This window comes from Hemitrygon akajei, chromosome 8 (assembly GCF_048418815.1).
Source record: "Hemitrygon akajei chromosome 8, sHemAka1.3, whole genome shotgun sequence".
Taxonomy (NCBI): domain Eukaryota; kingdom Metazoa; phylum Chordata; class Chondrichthyes; order Myliobatiformes; family Dasyatidae; genus Hemitrygon; species Hemitrygon akajei.
In genome coordinates, this window is record NC_133131.1 from 44,306,277 (window position 1) to 44,329,743 (window position 23,467).

General features: G+C 38.4%; 1 protein-coding gene across 6 annotated transcripts in view; it reads right to left on the reverse strand.

The window, feature by feature from the left end:
- Nucleotides 1-23,467, reverse strand: part of LOC140731844 (lysine-specific demethylase 2B-like) — a 218,852-nt gene that overhangs the window by 74,009 nt on the left and 121,376 nt on the right. For all 6 annotated transcript variants that reach the window (XM_073053751.1, XM_073053749.1, XM_073053748.1 and 3 more), the window contains one exon: nucleotides 20,158-20,891. In XM_073053751.1, the coding sequence (XP_072909852.1) occupies nucleotides 20,158-20,891 (734 nt within the window). The remainder of the gene's footprint in view (nucleotides 1-20,157; nucleotides 20,892-23,467) is intronic.

Here is a 23,467-nt window from a genome sequence, read left to right on the forward strand (position 1 = left end):
TCATCTCATACTCAGGTTGGAGGAATAACACCTATATTCCGTCTGGGTAGCCTCCAACCTGATGACATGAACATCGATTTCTTGAACTTATGGTAATGCCCACCATCTTCACCATTTCCTTTTCCTTCTCTCACCTTAACTCCCCATCACCTCCCTCTGGTGCTCTTCCCCCTTCCCTTTCTTCTATGGCCTTCTGTCCTCTCTTATTAGATTCCTCCTTCTCCAGCCCTTTATCTCTTTCACCAATCAACTTCCCAGTTCTTTACTTCAGCCATGCGCACCCCCCACCCCACCGGTTTCACCTACCACCTTTTACTTCTTTCTTCCCTCCCCTCCCCCCCACCCATCTTGTTACTTTGACTTTTCATCTTTTCTCTCCAGTCCTGATAAAGGGTCTCAGCCCAAAATATTTACTCATTTCCACATATGCAGCCTGGCCTGCTGAGTTCCTCAAGCGTATGTTGCTTGGATTTCCAGCATCTGCAGATTTTCTCTTGTTTTTGAATAGAGACATCATCATCACAGGATCCCATCTAGAATTGTTACTCAGGAATTCACCCAAGACTAAACCATACAGAAGTGGAGGGCCCATCTTGTTGGGTCCTGTGGCATGCATGTAGTAGTTAGTAACAGAATTCCCCATAGTGCAATGAGAAGGCCCTACTCTTGCAACATTCTTAACAGCTTTGATGGTTTCAAAGTTAGCAACTATCTTTGCTGTTGGAAAAGTAACCTTTGCCTTTAATTTTTTTAAAAAAAATTATGAAATTCAGACACTTAAAGCTATTGAAATTAAACACTTTACATAAAAACACAAAAAGGCTACTAATAATTAAAAGCAGAAACTGAGAGACAATTACTTAGTGGAAGGGTGGAAACTCCCAGCAAGTTTGTCACTACAAAAGTGTCAGCAAGTCCCAGCTTTCCATGTCTGTAAAGCATTTCTAGAGGTCCTGGACTTCTCAGTTTTGTGTTGTACAGGCAGTCCCCAAGTTACGTAGGGTTTTACAAGTCAGAAATATCCATTGTCTATAATAAACATCATTATTTTAAAGTACAGACACTTGCTATCATTCTTTTACTTCATTTAATAATCATTCTAACACTACCCACAATTAAACTAATGAAAGGAGTACTGTATCTAGTCATTAATGGATACCATTACTAGAAAATCTCTTAAAGGCTGAGAGAATTTGTGTAAAATTGGATTTCTCCAAGTCAGGTCATTCATTACCCAACATGACTCTGTATACTAACAGTCCCATTCAGAATCCCCCACAATAATTAGCAAGTTACTGCCCAACATATTATCTTGCATTGTCCAATTCACTAAGATTTCTGGCATTTGTAAACTGCAAAGTGACAGTGTATCCTTTTAAAATAAAGAATCTTCACTGATAGGAAACCTAAATTAGATTTAGATTCCGATTTGCAGAAAATCTAAGACAGATTTTGAAAAAAAGATAGAAGTATTTTGTTTCTACATTACTTATTTAACATCAGGAAAAAGGATTCTGCAATTACACTTCTTAAAATATATATAATATGGCCATATTTATGACAGATTATACAAATTAAAACCAAACCTATATGAACCAATCCTAACATTGTCTGCTTTGTTTGTTGTTAACTACGTATCCTCCCCAGGTTACAAATGCCCAATTTATGTACAAGTGATTTGGACATCAGTGGGACAGATTTGATGGCTGCTATGAGGCTGCAGTTTGCAGCTTCTAGCAGAGACAACTGAATGGCTGAGTTAAATGCCCTGGTCTAAATATTCGCTGGCCTGTTTTTACTTAAATATATTGCGAGGCAGCTACATTCTGCAACTGATTTCAATGTCAAATTATTTTTGTATCAATGCTAAAATTATTTTCATTTCAACTTCACTTGCCCCATCACTGAACTGCTCCCACAACTTGTGGGCTCAATTTCAAAGACTCTTCATTGCATGCTCTTTATATTTATTGCTTATTATTATTATTTGCACATTTTGTTGTCTTTTGCATATTGGTTGTATGTCCACCCTATTAGGTGTGGTATTTCATTGGTTCTATAGCGGTTCTTCGATTTACTGGGTATGCCTGCAAGAAAATGGATTTCAGGGTTGTACAGTATATGGTGATATACATGTACTTTGATAATAAATTTATTTTAAAATTTGAACTCTGACCACAAGTTTCAAATTTCCTTATGTGCCATCTGAATTAATTCAAAAACAGGAGTCCTGCTGTTAATTCAACCATTGTTTTCAATGACTTGTGTATCTACATTGAAAAATTGAATATGCATTGAATGACTAGCTTGCAAAGGTTCATTTTGATTGTGGCAAAGTTAATAGATAATTGAATTCTAAAAATCCAAATGCTGTGGTTTAGGATTATTACCTCAAAAGCAAATTAAATTATTACAGCTCATTTTAGAATTTTTCTCCAGAAATTGATTTAATTTGATGTGTGCTTTTGTGATATCCGGTACCAGAGGAACAGAATATCTTCGACAGCAACCATCATCTTCAGTCCTCACAACAAATTCCATTCTTTTTCTCTCTCCCTGGCTAATTGTGCCAGCTTGCTCACAATTTCATTATGACATTTGCAGAATTATGCAAGATGTACAGTGCACCACACATTTAAAACCTCTCCACGGCTATTCATTTCCATATCTATGACATTATCAGATTCCTCCCTCCTGCCACAGCACATACAGATCTTTCTAAACTGATGATTCCTGGCTAGGTTGAAAGTCAACTAGAACTGCTTTATGTTAATTTCTACATACTTTTGTTCATTCACACTTTTATTAAATAATTGTATTTTTTTTTACATTCTCATTCTGTTTCTTAAATTGTTCTATTGTCATTCTACAACCCATTTCTATAATCTTGTCCAGTCCTAAAACCTTTTACTATTTGGAGTCTTTCAATTCTGGGCTTTTAACTGTTGCTAATTTTAATCACTTCACCTTTGCTAGTCACTGTTAAGCAACTAAAACTCCAAAGCTTCCGAACTCTTTCTCTATTCTATTCTCTCCTTAAGGTCTACCCAAATTTTTGATTAGCAGTCATCCATCTTGTATTTTGGCTCAGTGCCAAGACTTTGTGATAATGATCCTGTGAAACAACTTCAGTAATTTTTTTTTTAAAAAATGCTTATAAATACAAATTATTGCCGTTGCTGCTGTGATTTTAGGATTATTACCTCAAAAGTATAAATTCAAAAGGATAGCACTGGAGACTAAGTTTAAATTCCAACTCTCATTTATACTTGTTAACTTGCACACAAAGGGAAAATGGTAGGAAGTGTGTTGTGGGGGTGGGAAAAAGACTTCTTCCTTTGCCACAATGGAAAACATTGCATTTTCTAGAATGGAAAGACCAGTTCTCTCAGGTTACCTCTGGAGGTTAACACGCAGGCAGTGAAATGGAAAATTATCCCTAGTCTATTAATCATGGAACTACAGATCTAATTTACAAATAAATTAAGTATGTTGGTTCAAAGTATTTACTACTAATTTATAATGTTCAATTGCACTTGAGATTTGAGATAGTTAAATTCAACCGAGGTCCCTCCAGATCACAAATCCTTTGATCAAAGCAACAAAATTAAAATGGCATGATAGCTACATGGTTAAATTATATCTCATATTTACTGAAAAACATATTTGTAGTGCATATTCAGAATGCAATACTTGCTGTATACACATCAGTATAGGAGGTAAGATAATGATTTTATACATCTTATTCTTGAATCTCTTTAATTTGTGAGTTGCTCTGTCCCTTGCACCAGTCTGGACAAAGTTAGTACTGAATTAGGCAAAAAAAAATCTCTTCCTTTCTTATCTATTACCATCTGTCAGCAACCATAATGATGTTGAGCTTCTAGTTACTAAGAACAGGCTTCAATATCTGGAATTATTGCAGGAAATGCAATCAGATCACATTTCATTTGAACTTACAATAATTGGATATGGTACAGAGCCAGAATGTAAAATGATACTCTGAACAAAATTGTAGCACATCTTATCCATGTAAATTCCACTAGATTGTGACTCTATCCATGGAATCTGCTGCCTCAGTTGTAACAAAGATTCAAACTTTCAAGGACGGCAGTATTATTTTTCACTAAGAAGACTAACAATTTTTCTAACTTCATTTAGAATAGCAGAAAAGTGACTTTGTGCAATACTGCCTACATGCCTCAAAACCACCTAATCTTCAAAATACTTTGATGTGGAAAATTCAATTATTTGCAAGATTGATTTGATGAAACCGCATTGCATTGTTTTTTTAAAAAAAATTCTTCTGCCCTGGTGATAAAAATCAACTTCCCGGGCTCTCCAGAGTTTCCTTCTCACAGGCAATGAATGTTTAAAGCATTTTGGGATAATTCTCATAATAGGACAGGATGTGACCTTTGGATGACTGAGAATCTTGCCTCAGCACACAGACTTGTGAATGCTATCAAGCCTGGATCAAACACATATTTTCATGTGATAGGTGGCCATTCAGTCCACAGAGTCCATGTCAGCTCAGAGAACATTCCCATCAGTCCCATTCTTTCATCCACTGTCTCACCTAGTCAAGGACAACTTTAAAGTAAATAGTAGCCAACTGATCAACTAGCAAGATTTTTAAAGATGGTAATGCAACAGTTTTCAGCAAATACGATAAATGTGTAACAGAGTCCAACAGCAAACTACTTAGATCATTTTCAGCACTGCAACAAGAATAGTGCTAAAGTGAAAAAGATCTTTACTGATACAAGCACACTTTAAAATCATTTCAATAAATAAAATTTGTTATATCAGAAGCATGTTGAGGCATTTCAATATTTACATATGCAACTTTCACTGATTCAGTCCTATTTGGACTTTACTCCATTTACTAGTTCACCAATGACTTCAATCAATCCCACTCAACACACAAAATGCTGGAGGAACTCAAGAGGTCAGGCAACATCAATGGAAATAAGTAAACAGTTGCTGTTGTGGGCTGAGACACTTCACTAGGACTCTGACCCATTCCTCATTAACCAATCGCATTTCTCTGTCTTTCTCCCAATCAAGAAATGTCATCAACAAGGCTGCAAGTGTCCATGACCTATCCCAACTCTGTACTTCTCTTCCTCATCTTCCTTAACTTCTCTATCCAGTAACCACCATCTATTTCAGATCCAGGGACATCCACAATTATACAGCATCAAACCCAGATTCTTGCAAGGACTAACTTCCACTGCTGCCATCATCTCCATTCCATTTTTTTCTGACCATTCCACTTTGAATACATGCACTTCTAGTGCACAGTTCTTTTTCAAAGATTACCTTCCAGCATAGTAGAATGACATTCACAATCTAGGGCTATATTTCCCTAAACTTCTGCTTTCACAACCCTTGCCTGAAGGCACACACTCAGCGATTCGGGAACAGCTTCTTCTCCTCTGCTATCCCATTCCTAAATGGACATTGAACTCATGAACACTACCTCACTTTTTTTAAATATATATTATTTGTTTTATTGCACAATTTTTAATCTATTCAATATAAGTAAATCAGTTACAGTATACTTATTTATTATTATTTTACTTTTTTTCCTTCTTGTTCTATATTATGTATTGCATTGAACTGGTGCTGCTAAATTAACAAATTTCATGACACATGCCACTGATAATACACTTGTTCCTGATTCTTCACAGAAACAGGATAGCATTCTTTGTCGTCCCCATCCATCCTTCTAAACTCCACTTTTGTAAATCAATTTCCAAACTATTCAAAATGGAACAACACCATCATCTTCCCTTTCAACAAAAATGTAAAGGGACTGTTGCTGCTGCAAATTTTCAGTCAATTCTTGTTGCCTGTGTAATGGCAGCAGATGTAACTGATTTTTTATTGCTTTCTTCCTATCAAATGGTCCAAAGCATTCCTTACAAGTGATTAATTAATTGCTTTGTATTTCAATTAATTACATAGCATGTAATTTCCCCTACACAGGGTTGCAGAGCATGTACCCATATCTATTTTCTCATAAGTTTAAGGAAATTCACAATGCCTTCAAAGACTCTGACAAACTTCTCTATAAGTATGGTGTAAAGCATTCTGACTGGTTGCATTATAGCCAGGTATTGAAACGCCAATGCACAGAAATGCTAGATGAAAGAGTAGAGGACTCCCGGGCAGTTCTATCATCAATACAACTCTTCTCCACTGACAGGATCTACACGAAGTGACGAGTAGATTAGATGTTTGAGATGGCAGTGTGACGCAGTTTGCAGCAGCCTCTCCGGACTCTGGATTTGGGGATTGCCAAACGTTATGTGGATTTTCTGGTGTAGTCTGTTTTGTCATGTGCTTTTGTGATATCATTCTGGAGGAACGTTGCTTCATTTTTAAACTGCATTACAGTTGTGGTTTCTAAAAGACAATAAACCGAAATTCAATTCAATTCTCAAGAAGGTGACATCCAGTAGGATGGTACGTGTTTGGATGCAGCAGCCTCAGAGGGGACAAAGAAAGGTGTTTTTAACTTTTTTAATATTGCAGGGGAGTGCTCGACATTAAGAACTTCAGGTACTGCCGATCTGTCCCCTCAGCGAACTGCTCGTTGGTGGAGCAACTGGATTTGGTGTGGACTGTATTACTGCCTGCTGTAGGAAGGCACTGGAGTTGCTGCACAAAGGTAGAATGCAGTCTAACTGTGAGTGATTGTCTTGGACATTTTTCTTGTGATTTTCAAGACCCCATTGGACATTGGTAATGTAATTTAATGTAATTGGTAATGTAATTTTTCTTGTGATTTTCAAGACCCCATTGAACATTGGTAATGTAAAATATTGCATGTCTGGTTCACTGGCGAGACTGATGTCAGGGGAATTGTGTGGCCTCAGCTGCAGCAAGGACAAAGCCTCAGCCGTGGGCTTGCCTGTTGCAGTACTCTAGGTGATGTGGTGCAGTGGCGCCTCCCATTGGTACTGCTCTCCAGTGTTCACTCGGCAGAAGTCAAGTTGGAGAGTGTGTGGGTGTGTGTTAACATTTGTCTGCAGACTGCTGAGAACACTTGGTTCTTTCTGATAACACCCATGCACCAATTTACAGGACATGTCACCTAGGGACATATTACATACACACATATACATACATATATGCACACATATAAACCCACATATATAGAGTGTGGCTGTCTGTTTATTTACTATCTTAATATGTGTTGCATGTGCCTTGGCTGTGTATGACTATTAGTACTGTCTTGCACCTTGATTCTAGAGAAACACTTTCGTTTGGCTATACATATGGGTATTCGTGCATGGTTGAATCATAATTAAACTTGATCCTGAATATCCATTGTGGCTTCTCAATGCTGCCATCGAGCAGGAGATACTGGAACCTGAAGACCCACACAATAAGGCTCAACAACAGCTTCTTCCATACTGCCATCAAGTTCCTGAACCAACCTGAAAACTCCTAGCACCTCAGACTATATTTCTTTGTCTCAACTTGCACTAATGTTTGACATGCAAGTCACGTATACAGTTGGCCCTCTGTATCCACAGGGGATTGGTTCTGGGAACCCCTGCGGATACCAAAATTCGTGGATGCTCAAGTCCCTTATATAAAAGCTTAAGAGAGCTCATAAGGGTGTTACAAGAAACAAAATTAGCATTCAGCATTTGTTTTGCAGCGAGCCATTATATTGGCAGCACATACCCCAAGCAGCGAGAGTGCTTTATCTTGATTTATTTTGTGCATCCGTTAGCAAGTTGTGTCCTAAGGTATCAGAAAAGCCTAAAAGAGCTCGTAAGGGTGTAACGCTTAGCGTAAAACCAGATGTAATTAAGCGTTTCGATCGTGGTGAACGAAATAAAGACATTGTCTGTGTGTTGAACTTGCCTGCGTCCACCATTCGTACTACTGTATTTACAAGCAGAGAGAAAGAATCTTGAAAGCTGACGATGTTACTATTGGTTCTGCTAGTAGCATATCATTCCTGTTTTTACTATATGTTAGTGTCATTTTAGATTTTATGTGTTATTTGGTATGATTTGGTAGGTTATTTTTTGGGTCTGGGAATGCTCAAAAATTTTTCCCATATAAATTAATGGTAATTGCTTCTTTGCTTTATGCCATTTCAGTTTACGATAGGTTTCAGAGGAATGGTCAACTTTTGGATAGCGGGGGATAAATTGTACAGTATTTTCGATCCGCAGTTGGTTAACTGCTTTTAAGGAGACATTCTTTCACAGAAACAAAGGGTGTACACAACACAAGTAGCAGCCGAATGAGACACGAGGCCAACAATGCTCAAACAACGAGTGCTGGGGAGAGAACTTCCGGGTTTACCCGATCCGTGGATGCGGAACCTGCGGATACGGAGGGCCAACTGTAATTTACATTAATTTAGTTTGATATTAATGTAGAGTTAGATACTACAGCATAGAAACAGGTCATTTGGTCCATCAGGTCCATGCCAACCTGTTGTTCTGCCCAGCCCCATTTACCCTCACCCACACCATGGCCTTCATACCCCTCTCATCCATGTACCTTTCCAAACTTCTCTTAAATGTTACAATCTATCACTTCTTTCAGCAACTCGCTCCACACTCTGAGTGAAATTCCCCTTCAGGTCCCCCTTAAATAGTTCACCTTAAACCTATGACCTCTAGTTCTGGTCTCATGCAACCTCAAGGGAAAAAAGCTTACATGTATTTAACTTATCGATACCTATCACCTACACCTCAAAGATCTTCTCTTATTCTCCTGTGCTCCAGGGGATAAAGTCGTAACCTATTCAACCACTCCCTTGAACTCAGGTCCTCAAGTCCCAGCAATATGCTTGTGAATTTTCTCTTCACTCTTTCCTGTTGGTACATGACCAGAACTGCACACAAATATTCCAATCTTCACCAATTTCAACATTACGTCCCAACTCCAGTACTTAGTGCCCTGACAAAAATTCTTCAGACTCTAGCTGTCTATGTTGCCACTTCCCTGGATCTCTTTCTTCTACCTTTCCCCTCCGTGCCATAGTGCAAATACTACCCTGGTTTGTCCTCCCAAACTGAAACACCTCACACTTACCTGCACTGAATTCCATCTGCTGTTTTTCAGCTGGTCCAGATCATGCAAGATTTGATAGCCCTCCTTACTGTTCACTGTACCCCACATCTTGATGTCATCAGCAAATTTGACAATGCATCATTATCTACATCATTAAACAACAGACCTGTACATTCCTGTCTTATTCTTAGAGCCTTTCTTGAACAACGGAACAACATTTGCTATCTTCTGGCACCTCAAAGATGTTGTAAATATCACTACCAGAGCCCATGCAATATCTGCAATTGCCTCCAACAAGGTCCAAGGGGACACCTTGTCAGGACCTGGCTCATGTTTGTCCTCATTTTGTAATGTGCTGTTGCTGCTGCAAAAAAGCTAACTTTCATGGTATGTATGCTCTAGCAATTAACTTAAACTTGAAACTATTTAGTTGCCCAGCACGATGCTTGGCAAATCAAACCACCAGTCTGTGTTTCGTCTCCCAGCATACAAATAGAAACTGAAATGCAAGGATCCAGTACAGAAGGTCATATAGTGCTTGTCTGATAATATGGAAGAGCTTCCACGACATTGCTTTGAGTTAGGAGGACTCATCAGCCAGTTTCAATAAGTATGTCGCTGCTGTAACAGACTTCATTCACAAGTATGTTCAGGAGTACCAAAGAGGACAATCTGCATATGCACTATAGATTAACCAGGAGATCCACTCCCTACTGAAGCCTAGGACAGTGATGTACAAAGTGGGTGACCCTGCCTTATACACAAAATCAAGATTTGACCTCTGAAAGGTTATCAGGATGCCAAGAGACAGCACTAGTCCACAATCATCCCTGATCAGCCATCAGTTGTGGCAGGGCGTGCATGCTACAATAGGCTACAAAACCAAGTCAGGCAACACCCTGACAACAGTACTACTTTTCCTGATGAGCTTAACACATTCAATGCTTGATTTCAACAGAAAGAGAGTGGAATGCCACCAACTATCCAACAGCTTTCAATGCACCTGAACCCACTGTCACAATTGCAAATGTAAGATCAGTCTTCTGGAGACTGAACTCACAGAAAACACCTGGTTCAGATGGGTCCATTGGTAGTTGCAGATATTTTAAACTCTTCCTATTTCAAACGCACATTCCCATCTGTTTTAAGAGCATTATCATGCAGGTACCCAAGAAAAATTACTACTGCTTGGTGGCTCTGACATGCTCCATCATGGATTGCTTTGAGGGGCTGGTCATGGCATGAAATAACTTCAGCCACCCAGACAACCCACTGCAATTCACTTACCACCATAACAGGTGTATGACAGATGCCATCTCCCTGGCCTTACACTCATCTTTGGAGCATCCGGACAGTAAAGACACTCATGTTATACTACTGTCTATTGACTACTGTCCCACCTTCCATACTATCGTTCCAAGTAAAGGTATCTTCAAACTCAGAGTTGGAACTCAAATCTCCCTTTGCAACTGGATCCTCGACTTCTTGATCAACAGTTTTTCAATCTGCAAAGATGGGGCAGCAACACCTCTGCAATGACTATCTTCAGCATTGTTGCCCCAAAAGGTTGCATCCTCAACCCCCTACTCTACTCCCTGTACACTCACAACTGCATGGTCAGATTATGCTCTAATTCCATATACAAGTTTAGAGACAACATCATCATGATGGGATGCATTTGAAATAACCATGAGCCAGAATGCAGGAAGGAATTAGACAGTCTGGTGACATGGCATTATGACATCAACCTTTTCCTTAATGTCAGCAAAACAAGAGCTGCTCAGGAAGTGGGGTAGTGCACATGCTCCTGGTGTTGAGGTCAATACAGTTGTGAGTGTCAGGTTCCTAGGAGTGAACATCATCACTAGGCCTATAGTAAACAAAAAGTACACTGCAGATGCTATGATCAAAGCAACACGTACAAACGAGCTGGAGGAACTCAGGAGGTTAGGCAGCATCCATTGAAATGAGCAGTCAACGTTTCGGGCCGAGACCCTTTGTGAGGACTGAAGGAGGGGACAGGGGTCCTATAAAGAAGGTGAAGGGGGATAGTGGGAAGAAGGCTGGTAGGTGCTAGGTGAAAAACCAATCAGAGGAAAGATCAAGGGGTGGGGGAGTGGAAGCAGGAAGGGGATATGCAGGAAAGGTGAAGAATGAATGTAAGGGGAAAGCACTATGGGTAGTAGAAGAAAGCAGAATCATGAGAGAGGCGATAGGCAGCTGGAAGAGGAGATAGAGTGAAAGTGGGATGGAGGAAGGGAGAGGGAGGGAATTACTGGAAGTTGGAGAATTCGACATTCATACCAAGGGGCTGGAGACTACCCAGACGGTATATGAGGTGTTGCTCCTCCAGCCTGAGTTTGACCTCATCATGGCAGTAGAGGAGGCCATATATGGACATATCCGAATGGGTATTCCTCCATCCCACTTTCACTCTGCCTCCTCTTCTGCACTATTACCTTGTACTATCTCATTGCACTGTTTGAATGAATCAATCATATAAATGATATATACACAAGGCAAGTATTTCACTGTACATGTAACCAGTTTACCAATTGATATTGCCCAGTCATAATTTAATGATTTAGCGAAAGCAGACCAGAAACAACTACTCTCTTGGAATAATGGGAAACATTTAAGTAGTAAACTCAAAGTGTACACAGAATACAAAGAAAAGGGTAGAACTGCCAAATCCAGACCACTAGGATGACAAGGCACAGAGAGAATAGGATAAAACATAAATAAAAACAAGGGTATATTAGAACTCAGTATGGGATTTGTTAAGATCATGTCTGACTAATGACTTAATTCTTCTAAGTAACAAGGATGACCTATAGGGAAGTGCTTTTGAAATAAATTGCATGGATTTTGACAAGGTTCCAGATAGCAAGCTGGTCAAAAACAATAGTCCATGGGGATGGAGGGAGAGTGGGAAATATGGACAAGATTGGTCTGGTGGCAGGAGCAAGGATAACATTTGATATGTGCTTTTGCAACTGGAAGGCTGCTACCAGTCATTTCACAAAGCTCAGTGCTCAATGCCTTACATTTTGTTATACACATTATCATAGTCTCCACCGTCAGTCCTAAATATACAGGCAGTCCCCGGGTTACCTACGAGTTCCATTCCTGAGTCCGTCTTTAAGTCGGATTTGTACGCAAGTCAGAACAAGTACATCCGGTATTATTTAGCGTCAGTTAGTCAAACTTTTGTCTTAGTGTATAGTATATATTTTACCTTTCTATGCATATAAAACACTTAAGAAATGTATGTATTCAAATAATTAAACCACTGCATTGCTTAGTAATAACTGTAGCTTTCTTCGGGGCAGGGCCTTTCACATGCTCCATTATTCTCACTTTATCCGTTATCCTTTAAAATTGTTCTAATCATTGACCAACTGTAGCCTAATGCTTTTCCAATGACCGATGCCGTTTCACCTATTTCCAAATGCTTTATTATTTCCACTTTATTTTCAATCACGATCACTTCCCATCAATGGAACAGAAACATTGTGGGCGGCGGGTCCCGAGCTCCACCGGCTCCTGAGGTCTACTGGGTCCTAAGGATCACCGCACTGAGGCAGGCTGAATGGGACAAGTGGGGGCTGTGCTGGGTTTGAGTATTTGAACATCCACAATATTCCGCGTGGGAATTTAAACTGGAGGTGGCAGTGTTTTTTTTAAACGAGGCTGAGTTGCGAGCTTGACATCAACCCGGCACGAATGGTACGGGAGTCACTGGATCAACATCAACCTGGCACGGGAGCGGTCTGTCACTGGATCAAACTCGGAAACCTCCATTCTCGAGCCCAGTGCTAATCTCACTGGACCACCAGCCGACCGGAATGGGGGAGGGCGGGACGCGGTGAATCTTACTAAGAAGAATTTAAGCCAAATACAAAGTTAAACACTCAACACAGTGTCAACGGCAATGACTTAAAATGGCGGAAGGCGTCGCGATCTGACTTAAAATGGCAGAAGGTGTTCTCCTTCCTCGGCTTGTAAGTATGAGTTGTTCAGAAATCGGATGTTCGTAACTCAGGGACTACCTGTAGAGAGCATGATAAAGCAGTTTGCAGAAGAAAAGTGGCTGAGAACTTTAGACACCAAGATACAGATAACTGGCTAGTTGATCAAAATATGGCAAATGGAGTTGAACCCAGAGAAATGTGAGGTAATGTGTTTGGGAACTTGCAACAAGGTAGGGGATTATATAATCAATGGCATGATACTGAATGATGCAGTGGAATTAGAGTACGCAGCCACAAATACTTAAAGGAAACAGGTGAATCAGATGATTAAAACAGCATGCAGCATTCTTCCATTAATCATCTGAAGTACAGATCAGATGGGAATTTATGCTCAAAATATCAACAATACTGTTCAGACTACTAGAGTGTTTTGTTCTTGTCGCCATGTTTTAAGAACAACATAATTACACTGAAGACCGTACACAGATTTGCAAGGATGTTGCCAGTACTGGAAAATTATTGGAAGATAGAGTAAATTAAAATTATTTTCTTTGGAAGAGAAGAAACCAAAGTTCAATTTAACTGAGATGTTAAATGGAGATGTCTACACTAAGTAGGAAAGAAGGACTTCCCTCAAAATAGGAATCAAAAATCAGGGGGAGGGGGTGGAAAGGAAGATCTTAGAGGAGATGATACAATGCTTTTTCACCTGGAACTGACGTCACTCTGGAAGTCAGTCATTGTACCAAAGTGCAGTGGGTGCAAAAATTCTCATTGCACTTAGAATACTGGGATGTAAATTTGAAGAGCTGTGATTTTCAGGTCTCTACATTCAGTGCCTGAAGGTGGGATTACGTTGTGTAGCATGCACAATCTGAATAGCATCCCTCTGAATAGTAGGTGTCCATGATTCATGAACCCAGTCCTTTATCTCACATATTAGGTTGAACACTTCTAATTCCAGCCTGCATCTCCCATGGTGTGACTTTTGTTTTAACCCATGCCCTTGCTGTCAAGAATGCCTTCCCAGTCCAATCAGACTTCACATGGGCATGGGCAGCATGGCAATGTAGTAGTTTACTGTGCTGTCTCATAGCTTCAAGGACTAGGGTTCAGTACTGATCTTGGGTGGAATCTGTGTGTTTTCCCATGATTGTGTAGGTTTCCTCTGTATACCAGTTTCTTCACCTCTCAAACATATACTGATGGCTGGTATAAACTAAAAAGAATCGGAGGGAAGTTCACATGCATAGGAGAGATTAAACTGTTGGGCTACAGAGAAGGGGGGGGGGGTAAGAAGTGGTACTGATGGGAGTGCTACGACGAAAGCCGATACACACTTGATGAGTATTTGGGCACAGGAAATACTGAATGGAATTTCAGCTTTCATAGTCTAATACCCTGTAGCAGATTATAGAACTTCATGTTAAACAACAAAGTTATCCTTTAGATCAAATACATTTCTAATACTGAAAACTAAGCTTTAAAAATGCTTAATAATCCTGTTCCATCCGCTGTATATTTTTATAGTCCCATTAAAGTCAAGTGGTCTCAAGGCATGTTTATAACCTAAATTACAGAGATACATCTCAGGCCCTTTAGAGACAGAAAATTTCTGGCACTGTACTGTGAATGATCAGCAATTTTAAGTTGTTGAACAGGAAAGTGTGATCAATTATACAGGTGTGGCAGACTTGCGGCAACTTTTATCTCCTTCATGGTAAATGTTAGATTCTAGTCAAAGGGCCCCAGAGAAATGCACAAGGTGAAATCAACTTAAACAAAAGACAGCTGGATAGTGTATTTACCATGAAAAAAAACCCTACTTCTTGATTCATGCCAGCTCCAGCCAACCTATGACTCCTGCTAATTCACAGTGGAACAACACTATTACAGCACCAGCTTCTACATTGGCACCAGAAGTGTAGAGACACTTGTGGGCTGCCCAGCACAATCCTTACAGATTTGATTTGACTGTATGTTTCAATGTACAAGTGACAAATAAAGCTAATATTAAATCATACACAACCTCATGGGTAACTCCAACAACTGAAGCCATTAAAAAAAGTAATTATTTATTTTCCATTGCTTCCTGCTATCTAGCACATCTTAATATAAGGTCTCAGATAATCATGTGTTTCCCCCATTAATAAAGAGTTGTCTGAGTACTGTTAGTGCCATTGATCAGCAAATGAACTGTTGAATCTAAGCCACTAACAATATCCTATCATCACTGTTTGCTTTGAAACAATCACCCATCCTTTTAAATTTCAGTGTTCTATTTTCTCACAGGAATGCATCAGGAAACTAAGACCATCTGCACAGCATCATCTTCCATTTAAGGGCATAAAAGATTTCAGTAAGAACTGGCAAGCAGCAAATTCTTATAACAATTTGAAAGCTTTTTAAACTCTGGAAAGTCATTTCTGACAGACAAAAGATTAAAATTTCATTATTCATGTATGTTTCTAATTGAAGGAAGGTGTGAGTAAGAATCTTGGTTCCAATTTAACTTTTCTATAAATTTAAGCTGAAGCAATGCAAAAAAAGTTTGTGTTCTGTTAGCACAGTAACCGGAGCACAATGTTTAGATATAATATGCCAATCTTACTTAAATGCCCTTTACATATTAAATCAGATGAGAACATTTTGCTTGGTTTTTGAAGAGAATGCAATGTGGATAATACAGATGATGGCAATAATAATGAGACCAGTGTTGCAGGTAATGAAATTAGTAATGGAAGTCTAGTTAGGATTAACTTGTAAAAGTTAAGGAAGTCTGTAGGTATATAGGGTCTAGTGGTAGAACTAATTGTGACAGATAAATTGAGAGTCCAGTTGCTTGTGGATAGTCATAATTCTAAAGGTTGAAGTTCATGCTCAGGGCTACTGAATAAGTGGTAGTACTCAGAAAAAGGAAGTGAAGAAAAGCAATAAATACGAAAACAACAAATCCCCAATGTTAAACATCGCCAATTCTGGGAGAAGGATCTGCTAAGAGAGAAAGGTATATCTAAAGATGGACAGTCTCTTTAAGGAAAATAAGAAAGCATTGGCCAAGTAAACTAAGGGAATATTATGAGGAATACTACAATGGCAGATTTACTGCTCATAAGGCAGATATGGTGAGATTTATCCTCTTCTCCTCACCCAGCAAATCACATAAATTTCTCTTTAGATATTAATACCGAGGAGGTTAAAGAAGCAATTGTAAGTTTTAAGAAGAGCATGACTACCAGTCTGGGTTCTGGATAAATTGATAATTTGGATATGGACTTTTCAGCTAAGATGTATGTCCTTTGCATCAAAAGTAGGAAAGTACCATGTAATTATAATAAAAAAAAACAACACTTTAATTCTCAAGTCAGATAACCTGGTTAAACTTGAGAACATTGGTAATAACAATTAACTCTACTGGTGCTAAGAACTTTTACTAAGATCCTTGCAAGATGAGTAACTGAAACCATCTTAATTAATTACCAACAGACAGGCTTTTTTAAAAAAAACAGATAACTCTATCAAAATATTGCCATTTGAAATTATTTAATCAGGGCTAAAAGGAATTTTAATACCGGTATACACTGGTTTTAAAAAATCTATTCTGATAAAGCCTTAAATTCAATTAGATAAACTAATTGGCAAGGTGCTACGTTGGTTGGGTATCTGCAGGATGTTTTTTACATATAGATTTAGATCTTTATTTTGAATCTCCTACTTATAGCAAAAATAGGTAAAAGTGCTCCCCATTTTAATCAGAGGGGCTTATGTAGGGCAATCCACTTTCACCCATTTCATAGATATTTTATTACGTTCATTGAAGCAAAACAGGAATGGTTTTGACTTGGCATGTTCAGCACTGGTCTTGGCTCATTAATTTTTAAAGAAATTCTGAGGGCCAGCGTCACTCATAGACAGTCTTACTAGGAGAAGTTGGCATGGCTTTGTGAGTGGGAAGTCATGCTTGATGAAATTGAGTATTTTTGAAGATTAAGATCCAAGTGTTGTAGAACAGAGAAACCTTGAAGTTAAAGCACAATGTGGTTTTCTGAATATGGTGTTGCAGGTAGGCAACATGGTGAAGAAAGCTTTTGGCAACTGGCCTTCATCAGTCAGGACATTGGTAAGGCCATACCTGGAATATTGTGTTCCGTGTTGGTCACCCTACAATAGGAAAAATATTACTAAACTAGAAAGAGTGAAGATTTACATGGACGCTATCAAGACTTGAGTGACTGAGTGAAAGGGAGAGGTTGGACAGACTAGGACTTTATTCCATAGGGAGCAGGACACTGACAGGTGATTGTATAGAGATGTATGGAGTGTCATGCAGTTAGCACAATACTATTACAGCTCAGGGTGTCAGAGTTCAATTCTAACATTGTCTATAAAAAGTGTTTGTATCACTAAATAAAATAAAATAAACTAAACCAAAAAGATAAATGAGGATAAGGCAGGTAACTTGTGCTGTGCCACAGGGGTTGGTGTTGTGATCTTGCTATTTGTTTATACAAATGCAGAAGACTTTATCAATGAGCTTGCAGATGACATGAAATTCGGTGTTATTGATTGTGAAGATTATCAAAGATTACAGTTATCTTGATCAGTTACAGAAGTAGGCAAGGAATGGTAAATTGATTCGAATCTTGATAAGTGTGAAGTGATGCATTTTAGAAAATCAAACCAGTAAAGGACGTACTATGAATGGCAGGGTATGAGAGACTGTAAGGGAACAGAGGAAATTTGGAATACAAATGAATTGTTCATTGACAACAGAATCTCAGGTAGATACGGTAGTGAAAGAGGTACTTAGCATACTGGCATTCAGTATAGGAGTTGCAACATTATGTTGCAGTTGTATAAGGCACTGGTGAGGATACACTTGGAGTACTGTAGACAGTTTTGGTCACTGTTATGGGAAAGATGTGGTTAAACTAGAAAGAGTGCAGAAAAGATTTACAAAGATGTTGCCAGGACCAGAAGGCCCGAGTTATACGGAGAGGTTAGCTAAGATAGGTCTTTATTTCTTGAAATTCAGAAGAACAAGGGCAAACTTATAGAAATGCTTAAGATTATGAGAGGCATAGGTAAGGGACCATAACAGCCTTCATCCCCAGGACAGGGGAGTCCAAGATTAGTTGAGAGAAGAAAGATTTAAAAGGGACTGGGGAGGGGACCATTTTCCATACAGAGGGTGGTGAGTAAATGGTCAGTGGTTGAGGTAGGTACATTATTATCAATTAAACAACTCTTGCAAAGGTACAGAGGAATGAAACTTAGAGGGACATGGAAATTGAGACTAGCTGGGTGGGCACCACGGTTGCCATGAACTTGTTAGGCCAAATGGCCTGGATCCATGCTTTATGACTATGATGGACACAAGTCCTTCAGGTCTACTCACACATGCTAATCATGGTGCCCACCAAGCTAGTACCATTTTATATTTTACCTCCATTCAATCCTCAAGGGTGAGCTTTCAGCTACTTGTCATTTTAATTCACCATCCATTCCAATTTTGACCTCTCCATCTTTAGCCTCATACAATGTTTCAATAAACCCCAATGCAAGCTCAAAGAGCAGCATTTGACCTATCAACTAGGCACTTTACAGTTCTGAACTCAACACCAACTCCGATAGCTTCTGATAACAAATTTTTTCATTTTCAATTAGCCAGATATGAAGATCATGCTAACTCCTTTTCTCTCCTTCCACAGAATTGCCTGAATCATCCATTCCCAGTATTTTCCATTTGTATCTGTTATTTTTTAAACACAAATTTGATTGGCAATATAAAATTTTTATCTATGAATTTCTGAATCACAGAAGTCAATATTACAGCTGAAAGTTTAAGCACAGAGCATGCATTTATAAGCAGTGATCTTAGATTAAATAACCCTTTATGTATTTAAATTATTTATTTAGAAATACAGCTCAGTAACAGGACCTTCTAGCCTAAAAAGCCCGCCAGTTACACCTAATGTGAATAATCAACATATTAACCTGTAGGTCTTTGGAATGTGGGAGGAAACCAGAGCACCTGGAAAAAACTCCACATACACAAACTCCTTACAGACAATGGCAGATTTGAACCTGGGCACTATAATAGTGTCACGCTTACCTCTACGCTATCCTGAAATGTTATGATTATCTTCATCTGCACAAGAGTTTAAAGCTGCCCGTGATGTGGGTAGAGATTCCCTTCTAGCACAAATCATTCAAAGCAACTAAGCCTTGTGCTTTATATTGATCATTTCATCGTAAACTTCAGTTACATTAAAACCTGTCCATCTCAGAAAACATGATTAGTAGATGTAGAGGTAATAGATGTTAGAAAGTGGTGGGGAATACTGCTCTGATTGAATTCCCCCTCTCCTCCCCCGTAGGTACAGCTTTAATGTCACAACCCAATTTCAATCAGTTGAGAGCGCTTTAACCTCACACAATTGATTCCATCTTCCCTTTATCCCTCCCTTACCTGACTTCACATCACCTTCCTTGCTCACCAGATTCCAGTATCTGTAACCTCAGGTCTCCATAAATCACCTTTCAGCACCTGTCTCTACTGTTACCCACCTGTCTTTATCTACCTCCTTGTATTTCTTTCTGTCTCTATCCATCATCCACCATATGCTACAACCCTCTACCACACCTGGCTCCACCTGCCCATAACCCCCCTCCTCGCCTGATTCCATCGATCATTTGCAAACCCTGCCTTGTTCTTCCTTCTCATCTGCCTTTACAGACTATCTCCTTCTACACTTTATGTAGACAATCTCCCTTCTGCATTCTTGGTCCTGATACAATGCTTTGCTTTATACTCCAACCCCTGTAATCTCACATGTCCAAACTAATTTCAACATTGTTTGTCATAAATGGTACATATCGATTTGTACTGCAAGCTACTGATATGGAAATAATACAGAAACAAATTCTCAAAATCACAGTAACAGAGCACTTACTATGTTATAAATTTTTATTTCTTTATCTATAGGAGCTGGAGGAAATATTAATTACCAATTATTGGCAAATTTAAATGGCCAAATCTAGAAAAGTTCACATTTGCCTCTTCGTAAGGCCTTAATATACACAATGACATGTAGTACAATACAATTCTAACATCACTGACACTTACCATTTATTCCACGTCTTGCATACTCTCATACAGATGCATAGGTCTCTATGGCTTAGGTAACTGAATATTGCCAGCCACACTTCTCTTTGCACCACATGTTCTGATCCACTAGTAAGTGGTAAAGAATCAGGTTCAGGGCTGTCGGGTGGAGGACGAACCACGTGTCTCTCCATTTGAAATGGCTTGGGAGGAGACTGCACCGGGAGTTTGCTTAGTATCCGAGGTCGAGATATATTTCCTAGAACTTTGTGACAAAGCTGACTGGATGGTCCATTTTTCTTTTTTAATGAAACCTCCACTGTCCTGAAGGAGTTTTTTTGAATATTTTCCCCTCTTAAGGAATAATAGTTATTTTCTGCAACTTTTGAAGCCAAAGAAAGCAGTTTGGATTTTGTATTCCTTGCATTCTCTTCATCTTCATCCTCTTCTTCCTCATCATCCTCCTCACTAAAAATGTCATTGGAAAATCTTCTGAGTTTTGACCTTTGGCTATCTGTCTTTGCAATAGACCTTGGACTAGATTCTCCACTGCTTCCTTCTGATCTCTGGATGCTTGATTCTGAACCGGAGCTAGAATCGGAGTCAGAATCTGAACTAGAGCTGGAGCTGCTGACTTCACTTCTGTTGACACGTTTCATCATTTGTCGTATCCGTTCTATCCTATCCGCATGCTCTGATCTTTCCAGGTGTTTTACTTTACTAGATTCTTCGGAATCTGGCGTTAGTTTCCTTTTCTATTGAATAAAAATCAAATTAAACCATTAAAAAGAGAACAAAACTTTTAAATTCAAAACTTCATAACATTGCAAAAACTAAACTGACCAAAAATTAAGTTATTTCTCCAACCTATACAAAAATAGCCCTTTTAATTTTTCTTTACTGTTGTACTCAATTGTACATTTCAGGATGCACCTCCCACTTCCAAACCAACAGAAGTTTGCAGTGCCTTTCTTTGAAAGATATATTTTGCATTTTATATTAAAAATGTGAAAAGCTTGACAAAGTAAATGTTACCAAATATCAATCATGTTTTCAGTGTAGTATTGATATAATGCAACTCAATTTCTTTTCACTTACAATTATATGGTTTAATGTACTGTGGCTATTTTATAATTAGCAAGGCTATATTTTTGGTAGAGCTCACTATGAAAGTAATAGTGACCAGGAAGCCATGCATTTGTCAGTATTTCATCTGACCAGAGGCCTTAGAACAAGCAGCAATTATTAGTACTGCACAATCAATTATAACACTAGAACATTTGTTTTGAATTACAGTAATGGAGCCAACTAAGGCAGTTTCATTCAGATAACTTACATCAACCCCCTTGATATATAAAGATGAAAATGAATAAAAAGTGGTTTATGCACTCCCACTATCTCATTATTCTTTTAATGTGTGCAAATCCCAAAATAAAAGAAAAAAAAATATATATATATATAGACCACAATCTCCTGCTTTCTATTGGGAAAACTTGTGCTGTTTACAAATTGGTATAGTTTACAACTACAATTAATGTGATTTTAAAAACAAACAGATGATGCCTAGTATTTAAACTTGAAGATCGGATGAAAATGCGTAGGAATGTTGGAGAGAATTGGAAAATAATTTACAAAACACTTTATTCTGGATTTATAGGATAATTGAGCCAAACCTACTTTATTAAAGCATCAACATAATGGCAGCCTGAGATACAAATCAATTGGGAATTCTATTCTGCAATATTAGCCCAGATTTCTAACAAAGCATACCAAAATGAATATGAATCACATTGAGAGCAAAGATATTTTCTTTCATTTAAAAATGTCTGTCAGACTGCAGGTTTAATATTTTGATCAATTCATGAATATCAGGAAAACAAAGTGACACTAACCAAAATGATATTAGTACTAAATTAATAAAAAGCAAAATAGTTTATTAAGGATACATGAAATAAAACCAGAAAATGCAGTCATCATTCTGTGGCTTGGGCAGTAGTATGGAGAGATGGCTAGATTACTGTTTCATATCAATGAACTTGGGAAAATGGTGGCTCAATCGTGACATTCTGGGCTGTGTGTCAAAGTTGAAACAGAAATCTCAGCCATTTTCAGTGCGGCAGGAATAATGTAGAGGTTTTGCACTGTAGAATAAGTGCGCCATCAATGGTACCATCTTTTAAATGAAATTTTAAATCAAAACCTCATCTAACCTTTTAGATGATTTATTAAAGATCTCATGGCACCAAGTCTAAATGGAATAAGAATAGGAGAGCTCACCATAATATCTTGTTTAATATTTATTTCAATATCCAACAGAAAATAACTTATCACATATTGGAGTCACAAGAGAGACTGCAGATGCTGGAATCTGTAGCAACACAAAATGCTGGAGAAACTCAACAGATCAGGTAGCATCTATGGAGGGAAATGAACAGAAGACATTTTGGATCAAGACCCTTCATCTGGGCTGGAAAGAGAGGAAAAGCCAGTATAAAACTGTGTGGGCAAGGGGGAAGCAGTGAAGGAATAGGAGCTGGCAGGAGATAGGTGAAACCAGGCAAGAGAAGGAAAATAAGTAGGAGGCAGCAAAGTACATTGATTACTACATACTGACACTTACAAATTCAAGGTCATATCCACATTAGTCATCACATTTCCTAGAAAAGTACTTCAAAGCAATGTCACAAGCTACATCTCTGAATTTATGAGGCTGAAATTGTTGGTCTATGAATGAAGGTTTATTTGTCCTCATGGCAGGAAGTGTTAACTGACAGTTTAACTTTTCCACGTGTTTTATGCCTTTATGAAATATTTACCATTTTTCACAAAATAATTAAAATTTAACTTTCATAAGAAAGGGAGGGCTAAAGCTCATCTTTTATGAACTAGAGCTTACTCTATAATGTAGAAATATAATAAATGCAAATAAAGCAAATTACAGTATATGTAATATGGTGCTGGATTTATATTTCTAACTGTATTCTTTAGCCTGGTAAGAATATAAGGGTAAGAGAACCATACATGACCTCTAAATTATTTCAAATGCCTTTGACCATTCTTAGTATGATGAGTCAGACATGAAATGTTATGTACAGTGCAGAACATGCACAGATTTCAGTGATATATTGAATTCTGCTTACCCTGAGTACTAACAGCAACCAGTTTCATTGCGACCTAGTGCATCTTACAATAAACTACGGTAGTCTGTATTGGAAGTTGCTCGTAGATTATTTCAAAATAAATTATATTTAAGGATATATGTACTTGCTTTCCATTCAGAATGTTTCATAAAAAAGGCAAAATGGGATATCCAATTATTTTGATGGATATA